This window comes from Podarcis pityusensis (assembly GCF_964106645.2).
Source record: "Podarcis pityusensis genome assembly, chromosome: 5".
Classification (NCBI taxonomy): domain Eukaryota; kingdom Metazoa; phylum Chordata; class Lepidosauria; order Squamata; family Lacertidae; genus Podarcis; species Podarcis pityusensis.
Genome location: NC_138032.1, coordinates 35250203 through 35261517, shown reverse-complemented (window position 1 = coordinate 35261517; position 11315 = coordinate 35250203). Strand labels below are relative to the sequence as shown.

Sequence of the window (11315 nt, the reverse complement as noted above, 5' to 3'; positions counted from 1 at the left end):
TAGTGAGTCTCTGATTTTCCCGGGAAAGGTACCAGCAAGGGTAGGATCAGTTCAGCCCTGGCTTGCTCATATTTTGCACAGTGCAACAAAATATGTTTTATGGAATCGATGTCTTGAGCACACGAGCAAAGTCTGTCCTGGTAGGGAACTCCTCTCAACCTGCCATCCAACACTGCAGAAGGAAAGAAGTTTAGTCTGGCTTTGATGAAAAGCCTTCAATAGTTTGGTACTGTCAAGTTTTTAATGTAAGATGTTAATTTAAACATATTGTACTCCTACTGCCAGTGGACTACAGACTGTGTGTGATCGAGATCGCAAGTCACTGTGTGCATTATGCCATAATCTTTGCTTTAATCTAGTACCATGGAATAATCTAGTACCATGGAAACATAACTCCTTGATTCTGTAAATAATAGCTCCAACTGCCATTGTGAAGTCATGTTCTGTAGATTCTTTCAAGTATCTCTCTCTTGTACATACACACACATTAAAACAAGACTGAGCCTCTACCCAAGAAACACAGGTTAGTGCATGAGTTCCTAAAGTTAATGTTGTTGAAGCTTGCCAGATCAGGAATCTATCTTGAATCCCTATCCATCCCACAGATGCTTGGCTTCAAATAGTGATTTTTTTTTTCAAATGGCATATTTGGATCCTTCTTGATTTTAGGGCACATTTCATGGTATTATTTATCTGCGAGAACCACAGCGTATAAAACTTGTCTGAAAGGAAAGTGTGAACCTTTTCATACAAGCACAGAAAGGACTCCCAGACACCCAAGCATTAGTACATTTTATGGTAAAATAATTTGGGCCAGCATTGTCCTATAAACTTCTGTACCAAATGTAGACTTTTGGTATGTCTTGCCAGTATTCATGCATGGGGAAAAGAAGTCATATTCAGACCCTTTGGTCCTTCAGCACAACATAGTACAAGGGATCAAATGTGATTTGATTAATTTATTTGGCATCTTATATACTGCTTTTCAACCACTGGTCTCAAAGCAGGTTAGAAAAATAAAATCCTGATGCAATTATGGTAATAATAATAAACATTATACAAAGACAGATTAATTCAAGAGGGTTGACAGGGGAACAGGATCTAATCATGAATGTTTCTGGCCGCTTAACCTGGACATCAGATGGATGCTCGGATCTAGAAGTACTCTTAAGCTCTGAAGCTGATCTTTGGGGGAAGTCCATCCAACACTCCAAAGGAATTTATTTATTTGACCACTGATACTGATTGAGAGGACCAAAATTCATAACAATTCCAACTATATAATGACTCAGATGTGTGAGTTGACAGTTACAGCTTTAAAGACACACATGCTTCTTTAAAGAGGATACATGCGGAACTCTCTTTCAAGTGAGATTAACAGGCCATAATATCCCCACAAGTCTGTAAGCAGGCCTTGAAAACGAATTTGTTAACTGTTGTTTTACATGACTAACTGGGCTGTGCAAATTTGTGGTGCTGATTTCTACTATTTTATTGTGATTTATGGGACACGGGTGGCGCTGTGGGTTAAACCACAGAGCCTAGGACTTGCTGATCAGAAGGTTGGCGGTTCGAATCCCCGCGACGGGGTGAGCTCCCGTTGCTCGGTCCCTGCTTCTGCCAACCTAGCAGTTCGAAAGCACGTCAAAGTGCAAGTAGATAAATAGGTACCACTCCTGCGGGAAGGTAAATGGCGTTACCATGCGCTGCTCTGGTTCGCCAGAAGCAGCTTAGTCATGCTGGCCACATGACCTGGAAGCTGTACGCCGGCTCCCTCGGCCAATAAAGCAAGATGAGCGCTGCAACCCCAGAGTCGGCCACAACTGAACCTAATGGTCAGGGGTCCCTTTACCTTATGGTCATATTGGGCTTTTGTTTAAAGGTGCTTTACATATTGGTACTGCACATTCTTTAATTTATACATTTGTGTTTGTTCCCTTGTGTGGAACCTCCCCCCTGAAATGTGGCATATAAATGTATTCAATAAGTACATTAATTTAAAATAGTCATACATGAATGAGACAATTCAGAATTCTCCATGTATTCCTATGGCTGTTTGGAAGGAACCAATGCATTACAATTACCATTGTCTGCTATTTTAGTAGATGCTGAGTGATTTACTGCTTTATATGACAGCATTTGTATATCACTTAATCATAAAACCCTTTATGTGTTTTAAATAAAATGCCATAGCCCTGGGGGGTGGTGTTATTGGTTATTAGTTATTGGAGAGGGATTTTTGGAGAGAGCATTCCACAACTGGTAAGCCACCACAGAAAAGGCCATTACTGTCTTGCTACCCTCTGGACCTTTCAAAGAGAAGGCTCACAGAGAAGGGCCTTAGATGATAATTTTTTGCAGGGTCTGGATTGGTTCATATGGGGGAGGGGGAGAGGAGATCCTTGAGGTAGAAAGTGCTTGGCAAAAAAAGAGAGAGAAAGAAAGAAACAAGACTTTGGCAATCCCACCTGCCATTTCACACAATGTGTTTTGACTATAGAGTATGTGATTTTGGCTTTAGGAGCGATCCCCAGAATGCAACCCCAGAGGGCTTATTCAGATGTTACTTTACTCTCTTGTCAAATGAGGGCTGGGAGAGCATTGCACAAAAAAAGTACGAAGGGATTTTGTGCAATGGTCAATAGGCACACTGTTGTTGTTGTTTACTCGTTTAGTCGTGTCCGACTCTTCGTGACCCCATGGACCAGAGCACGCCAGGCACTCCTGTCTTCCACTGCCTCCCCCAGTATGGTCAAACTCATGCTGGTAGCTTCAACAACACTGTCCAACCATCCCGTCCTCTGTCGTCCCCTTCTCCTTGTGCCCTCCATCTTTCCCAACATCAGGGTCTTTTCCAGGGAGTCTTCTCTTCTCATGAGGTGGCCAAAGTATTGGAGCCTCAGCTTCACGACCTGTCCTTCCAGTGAGCACTCGGGGCTGATTTCCTTAAGAATGGATAGGTTTGATCTTCTTGCAGTCCACGGGACTCTCAAGAGTCTCCTCCAGGACCATAATTCAAAAGCATCAATTCTTCGGTGATCAGCCTTCTTTATGGTCCAGCTTTCACTTCCATACATCACTACTGGGAAAACCATAGCTTTAACTATACGGACCTTTGTTGGCAAGGTGATGTCTCTGCTTTTTAAGATGCCGTCTAAGCATACTTATTTCCAAGTAAGTCACTTTGAAATCAGTGGAACTTCGAAATGTGAGTTTAGGGTTAGACGACCTCAGTTTGGTAAATTAACATTAGTGATGCTTTCTGCTCATGCTTCCAGAGTGAACAAAGAGGAAGTAGGAGATGGCATCCCAAGAGAAGACGAAGGGGAAGATAAAACAGAAAATGAGGCAGAATCTGCACTTGATTATGATGATGATGAAGAAGAAACTGAACACTGATACTGAGTAAGAGCAAGGACCAAGCCATTTTAATGGAGAGGCTTTTCTCCGCTTTGAATAACAACAGAACTCATAACCATTCAAATTATATAATGACTCAGAGATGTGCGAGTTGACATTTACAGCTTTAAAGACAAACATGCTTCTTTAAAAAGGATATGTGTGGAACTCTCTTTCAAGTGAGATTGGACAGGCCGTATCCCTACAAGTCCGTAAGCAGCTCTTTTAAATGAAATTGTTAACTGTTGTTTTACACAATGACTAACCAGGCTGTAGAAATTTGTGGTTCTGATTTCTACTATTTTATTGTGATTTGTGGTCATGCTGGGCTTCTGTTTAAAGGTGCTGAATAATTTTCTGTTACTGACTGCTTTATAGAGTTTTAAATTATCTGTTTATATATTGCTACTGCATATTCTTTAACTGAGATACAGCTGAATGCATTAAAAAAGTCCTCAACCTGTTAGGGGCTAGGAGCAAATTTAGAAATCTTTCATGGGCACCACAAAATATCCATTTAACAGAAGAAATACTGGTGAGGTTTGGACACACATCCAATCTCCAAAAATTAGGCAAAATATCCAAGACTCCTCAAAGTAAATGGCAGGAACATCTCCCCCCAAAAAAGCAGGAACATCTCCCCCCCCAAAAGCAGGAACATCTCCCCCCAAAATAAGCAATGTCTCCAACAAACAACCCCACCAAAACAAAAATTTGGGAAGGGCCTTGGCAGATTCTGAGGTCAAGGAAGAAGTGGGGCAACTCTGGGTAAATCAAGCGTTCTTTGGCAGTTTACATAGTGATTTGTAAGCTTGTTCACAAATGGCCATTGGAATGGGCTTTAATTTTGCATCCTGACTTGCAAACATCAGAATATAGCTACTCAAGTAGCTTGCTATCTGTGACCATTTGGAAACAACCAGTGCATTCTGGTGCCTATTCTGTATCATTTGTTTTCCCATATCCACAATCATCTGAAACATTTTCCACCTTTGATTGGCACTTCCAAGTTGGTTACTGTGATATTCCATTTTCATATACTGGCTGGACTGAAAGTTAGGAAATAGTTATCTGTATTCCAGTGCAGAAGGTGTAAATACCTTCGGGGGGGGGGGGGAACCAGCAGCTTCAGGAAATGGCTGCAATGGCTGCAGGAAGATCTGGACAGCCTTGTTGTCACTATCCTTTTTAAACAAAAAACAAAAAGACAGGATGACTTGCCTATAGATGTATGTCACACTACAGAAACCGCCTGGCAAGGTAGCTCACACAGCCTATTAGAGAGTAACAATAACATGACAAGGCTCAGATGCAATATGATGATAGCCAGCATCACAGGCAATATATCTGAATACCAGTTGCTTGGAAATCACAAGTGGCGAGCTTGCCATTACATTACTCAGTCCTGCATGCGGACTTCTCAATGGCATCTGGCTGGCTGCTGTGAGAACACAAGGCTAGACTAGACTTACCTTTGGCTTGATCTAGAGTATGGCTCTTCTTAGGTTATCAAGCAGTTACAAATGATGGCAAGCAGGAACTCCTTACATCAAGGATCATCTATCTAAAGGGGCCATATAAATTTGACTTGGGCTTTTTATGCCAAGGATTCAGAGAATGAGTTCTCTGTTAGTAGGCATCTTCAGTGCTTTTTCTGGGGGGGGGGGGGACGCAGGGGTACGCATATCCCTAAATACTTTGTGAACCTAATGGGAGAAGAAACTACAAATTTAAATTTTTTTAGTTCCTTCTCTAGCATGCTGAATTGTCCGTTCCGTTGCTACCCCTGATGACAGCCTTTTGTCCATTTACTGTATTTATTTTCCCTGATTTGAACTATAAAATGGTGATTTTTTTGAGTCAAAATGGTAGTACCCCTAAACATTTATTTATTGTAGAAAAGCACTGGGTATCTGAAGAAGTGTGCATGCACACGAAAGCTCATACCAATGACAAACTTAGTTGGTCTCTAAGGTGCTACTGGAAGGATTTTTTTTTAAATTTTGTTTCGACTGGGCATCTTTGTTATCGCTGCTGCAGGAAAGAAAAAGATGCACCCAATATTTTCAAATTTCAGTCTAGATCCGATTATAATTACATACCATTGTGAACCAACAAGGCGTGACTGAATGTAGATTAATTTTCTGCTAAAGGTGACACCTGATCACCAAAGAGCGGTGAAAGCAACGAAGATAGACACATGTGCCTGCCATCCTTCATTGCATAGAATAAATATTTGTATTCTTAGTTTGTTCACTGTTGTGAGAAACACGGGATATAGGAATACAGTACCAAAGAAGGCTTTCCTCCAGGGAAAGGAATCAGGGAGAATTGGCGTGGGGTGGTGGTGGTGGGAGGGCAGGGACGTCACGTGACAATTCAACACCTGGGCAGGAAAGTCACCTCAGGGATCAAAGGGCCCGCGGCAGTTGGGCCCAAGGAGGCCGCGCGTGCGCCTGCGCCAACCCCCCCCCGCCTCGGTTTCTATGGGAACAGGGAGGCGGCGCTGCCCAAACGGGAGAGAGGGGTTGGCGGGAGTCGCTCGGCACCTGCGTAGCGGACCAGACGCGCGTCGCCTTTTCCGTTGAGGGGCAGCCGCTCTCCGGCCACCGAGGGTCTGTTACGTTGCGCCCTCGGCTCTTCTGCGGATCCGGCGGGTTCAGCCAGAGCTAGAGCCTCCTCTCTCTGGGCGTCCAGGCCGAATGGAGGCTGCCGGGGGCGCCGCTGCGGCTCCTGGGTGGGTGCCCTGGCCGCCTTCGGGGGCTTCTCATAGCCGGGGCTTCTGCTTACTTGGAGGGTGGGTGGGTTGGAGGGAAAGAGGTTGATTGTCCTCGGGAGACCTCTGGCGGAAGCCCAGGCGCGTCACAATCCCCCCGCGTGGCTGCAGGTGTGCACGCGTGGGGAAAGTTACGTGTGAACGGTGGAGCTGGGCTGCGTGTGCGAAGGCATAAACGGACACGCGGCCATTCTGGCACGTCGTGGGTGGGTGCATATAGATGGGTGAAAACTGGTGGAATTTGTGAGGGTTTCTTCTTCTCTCCTACCTTGGGGTGTTTTTATTGTTTTACTTTTAAGTGTAAGCATTTAAAAATGACGCAAGTTATTGATTTTAGATTTCGTTAACCACTTTGGGAAAACCAAACATGAGCTTACTGTTGGGAGTGAATACCACATAAAAACGTAATGTGGTTGGACAGGAGCAAAGGGTATATATGTCCCCAAAATCACCATTTTATAGTCCAAATCTGGAAAAATAAATACAGTAAATTGACAAAAGTACAAAGATTCACAAAATGTTTAGGGGTGTGCGTACCCCTGCATCCCCCCAGAAAAAAACACTGTGTGTACCATTTGGCAATATCTGCGTCTACAGAATTCTAGAGTTGGAAGTAACCACAAGGATCATCTAGATTCTAGTCTAATCCCCTGCAATGCAGGAAGCAAGAGTGGCTGGGGAAACCCAGGCTGATGGGCGAGGTATAAATAATAATAGTAATAATAATAATAATAATAATGAATAATTAACGTGGGGCTCAAACCCACAACCCTGAGATTAAGAGCCTCATGCTCTACCAACTGATCGAGTATTTAAAGCTAGCAGCTTGGTGGGTGCCATAAAGTACATTGATTTATGATGGTTGCTTCCCACAGTGCATAAAATGTGTCCTCAGTGTTTGTTTAGAGTCAGAATCAGGAGCATACTAATGTTGCCTATGGCAGATGAAGAATGCACCTGTGCAAGGGGTACTGCAAAGTTTTATGCAGAACTACCCCTGAGGCTTGAACTGTGATGCTTAGTGTACTGTAAACTTTTAAAAAATCTTGTGACAGGTAAAACCAAAATCACTGGAGTGTGGTGTGCCATATACAAGCACATTGATTTATCTGTCTATCGTAATTAACAGGTTTCTCTGGCAGCCACGGCCAATCTCTTTAGGGGAACATATTGTAGATAGATGGGGTGGGGGGCGGAGAATGTTTGTGTTTGTTTCTCTGTATGGGAAGTACTTGACATATTTTACGTGATTTAAGTGCCATGAAATAGTGAAGGTGGTATCGGTATGGGGAATTTTCTTCTGTGGGGTGAACTCTCTTATGTACCACTTGAGTTTGATGGGTGGCAAAGAGCAGACGTGATCTTTCTATAGAGTCAGGCATCTAGATATAGTCACTAGATTCTGCATTAAGATTCTGCTGGCTCTTTTCATTTGGTTGCTGGGGTATGGCTCTTTGTATTAAACATTCCTGTAGATAGGTAAAGGTAAAGGGACCCCTGACCATTAGGTCCAGTTGTGACTGACTCTGGGGTTGTGGCGCTCATCTCGCTTTATTGGCCGGGGGAGCCAGCGTACAGCTTCCGGGTCATGTGGCCAGCATGACGAAGCCGCTTCTAGCGAACCAGAGCAGTGCACGGAAATGCCATTTACCTTCCCGCCAGAGAAGGTATTTCTATTTATCTACTTGCACTTTGACGTGCTTTCGAACTGCTAGGTTGGCAGGAGCAGGGCAATGGGAGCTCACCTCGTTGCAGGGATTTGAACTGCCGACCTTCTGATCGGCAAGTCCTAGGCTCTGTGGTTTAACCCACAGTGCCACCCGCGTATTTCGTTAAATTACTAGGAAGCACACTTTCTTAGAATTATCTTAAGATTATTTCTTTTTAAAATTGTTGTAAGCCTCAGACAGACTAAAAACCTTTCAGAGGTGCAATATTGACCCTGTGTTCATCATCTGAAGCCCTCCTTTGTGTGCCTCCTTCATCATCAAGAGGTGTGCGGATGGCAACATGAGAGCGGGCCTTTTTTGCGGTGGCTCCCTGTTTGTGGAATGCTCTCTGCAGGGAGGCTCAACTGGTACCACCTTTACATATCTTTAGGCTCTGGGCGAAAACGTATCTCTTTCACCAGGTCTTTGGTTGATTAATGTTCTGTGTCCTCAGTTTGGTAATTTAACATTGGCGACTCTTTCTAATAATGATTTCAGAGTGAAACCAAAAAAAAAGAGAAGACGTGGCATGTCAAGGGATGTTGAACTGGAAGATGAAACTGAGCATGAGCCAGAATCTGCACTTGATTATGATGGTGATGAAGAAGAGGAAGAAGAGGAAGAAGAAGAAGAGGCTGAAGATTATGAGGAAGAAAGTGAACAGCAATATTTATTATATTGTGAAGAAGACATGAACAACAACAAGATTGAAACTAAAGTTGGTGTACAAGAGTGGCCTGATGGTTCTCGCTATAGAGGAGAATTTGCATTGGATCTAAAACTTGGGTATGGAGAATTTGCGTGGGACAATGGTGAGGTAAACCGGCTTAATATTAAAATGTTGCAATGTATGTTCTTGCATCTAAAAACGTTGCTATTCTTATATATAATGATGATAATAAACAAAACTAGCCAAGGTAAGTTTTTATATCGGAATCCTATCTGTTTAATGTTTGTTTAATAGCATGATCTAGGCATGTTTACGTAGATGTAAATCCCATTAGTTTATGCAAACCTTATTCTGTTTATCTGGATGTAAACCTCATTGGAATCAATAGGATTTATTTCTAAATAGACAAGGTTAGGATTGCAGCCTAAAACATGCATGCACCTTGAAAGGCAGTGTGACTTCTTTTCCATAGGAAATAACAACTTTAATAAAATATTAATTTCTTGTTTATTACTAAAACTTGATATTAAGTGCAACTGCAGCCCATAGTCTAACATTTTAACATTTGTGGTTCACAAAACGTACTATTGGAAGCAGGTTTAGTCATGTTAGTTTCAAGTCTAAACGGTAAATGTTCAGTAAATAAGATACATAGTTCAACCAGCATCTAATGCCAAGCTATGCACAGTTTGAAGATGGTTATAATTTCTTCTCAGTCTCCTCTTTTCCAGGCTAAACATACCCAGTTCCCTCTACTGTTCCTCATAAGGCTTGGTTTCCAGACCCTTTCTAATGTATTTAGATGCAGTTATCATTTTTGTGAGTAATTCATGTTTGTTTAATTAAAATACTGTATGTACTATCGCAAGGCAGCACAGAAAGCACAAGGGGAAGATAGTTATTTTTTAAAATACAAGTCATTCTCCTGGCTTCCAGATGACCTAGCTGCTACAGTGGTTTGTTCTTGCTGCTACTCTCAACTACAAGGGTATAGATATGGAATACAGTAGGTCCACAGCTTACACGGGGGTTACGTTCCAGGGATCATGCCTACAGCCAAAATTGTGTATAGTCAAAACCCACTGGGATCAGTGGCAGATGCAATTTCCAAAGTCATGTTTCCTGGAACCCTACCTCCTTTCTGCCCCCTTCGTATTTATTTATTTTGCCGTACGCGTAAAGCTGAATGCGCACAAGTTAAATGTGTGCAACTTGCGGTCTTCCTATAGTCACAAATGTGTAGATTACTAAATAGTTCTGGTCTGCTGCTTTCAAATAAAATGTCATGTGTTCTGTTTATTCCTTTTGTCAAGTAGATCACTCTGACTTCCTTGTTTACACTCAGTAATGCTTGCTAGGGCAAAATTTAATAAGTATATCTCTGTCATAGTTGAGTGTATACTCTTACCCAGTTTTTCTGATTTGAAATGAAAGTAATTCACCCTAATAAATCTGATATTAATGAAATTTTCCAAGACTGTAAATCCTGGATTGAACAGGTATACTAACTTTGTTTGAACTTTTATCCTCCATATATTCCATTTTTATTAAATGTTGTAATTCTCAATATGTTTCTGTGCAGTCATTTCCTCAGGATGAAGCCAAGTGGAATAAGCCTCCCTGACTTGGAAATGAATGCTACCATGCTTAAACTGTATTGAAAATACTAGTTAAATCCTTCTTTTATTTCTTTCCATAATATTCTTCATGAGAGTTCTGTGATACATACTTGCAGTCGGTTGTAACTGCCACTGTACTTCACCTGCTCTCCCCTAACTTTCTTTCTGTTTTATTGCAGAGATATGTGGGGCAGTTTTATAAAGATCACCGTCATGGCAAAGGGGTTTACTTCTGGCCTGATGGCTCCAAATTTATAGGGTCATTTTATCTTAGCCGTAAAGAAGGCTATGGTATCATGGAGTTTAATGATGGAAGAAAATTTCAGGTAATAAAAAGTATTTCTAATTATCATAGTGCTGTTTGATAGGTATGATGTGAAGTTCAAGTAATTGCAGAAAACTTCTGTGTTTGAATGTTTCAGAGTTAGTACAAATTTGCTCATTTTAAAATTAGAAAATGAATGCACTTCAAAGCTAGTTAGTGTCCTGTGCGCAACAAAAAAAGCAACATAGGACATATTGTTTCGATCTGTTTGCACAGAATTTAGAAAATGTGTAAGGAAGTGATAGATACCAGGTAATAGCAGCTGGATAAGGTGTGGATTTTGCAAACTTTTGTGTATAAAAGCAAACTAAAATGGAAAAGTATATTTCAAAAAGCGCTCTGAAGCAGTTTACTAAGGAGATCCCCCCCCCCCCCGTGCATACTTAAGGGGTCTATGCCAGATGTACCTAGTAAGAGGAGCGGATGTAGAATTTCAGCTCTTGGAATTCACTAAAAAATCTGGTGCTTGAATTCTGATTAAAGTGTGTGTTTATAACTGTTTCTATACTCTTATTGAGCATTGTTAAATATAATATATATAATCCCTTGAAGATTTTTTTTAGTATAAAGCAATATATGTCTAATAAATCAAATTACACAAGATTGCATGAAACCTGTTGGCAAAGGGCAGTATACAAATTTAATAAGCAACAATAATGATCATGTAAAATCAGATACAGTCTTAATTTCTGCATCTTTTTCATGGATCCTACCTTTTTTGTTTCAAGCATTGCTTTTCAGAAAAATTCAGTGCTAATAATAAAATTAATCCAAATCCTGCTGGTAAAGAATGGGTAAGAATGTTTTTAGGCACTTG

General features: G+C 41.6%; 1 protein-coding gene and 1 long non-coding RNA gene across 9 annotated transcripts in view; one reads left to right on the top strand and one right to left on the bottom strand.

Annotated features, from left to right (window-relative positions):
- Positions 1 to 299: 299 nt before the first annotated feature.
- Positions 300 to 11315, top strand: part of ANKMY1 (ankyrin repeat and MYND domain containing 1) — a 42215-nt gene continuing 31199 nt past the window's right edge. The window contains exons 1-4 of one of the 8 annotated variants that reach the window (XM_081006867.1): positions 300 to 523; positions 3279 to 3405; positions 8383 to 8701; positions 10353 to 10499. In XM_081006867.1, the coding sequence (XP_080862993.1) occupies positions 3302 to 3405; positions 8383 to 8701; positions 10353 to 10499 (570 nt within the window). In that variant the 5' untranslated portion in view covers positions 300 to 523; positions 3279 to 3301. Of the gene's footprint in view, positions 524 to 3278; positions 3608 to 6001; positions 6137 to 8382; positions 8702 to 9270; positions 9374 to 10352; positions 10500 to 11315 lie in introns of those variants that run through there. The other 7 variants (XM_081006869.1, XM_081006868.1, XM_081006871.1 and 4 more) reach the window with 7 other exon arrangements.
- Positions 4053 to 8517, bottom strand: LOC308477926. Its single transcript, XR_013986757.1, has 3 exons — positions 8391 to 8517; positions 5512 to 6145; positions 4053 to 4538 (listed from the first exon to the last, which is right to left on the bottom strand). It is a non-coding gene; the product is annotated as an uncharacterized lncRNA (long non-coding RNA).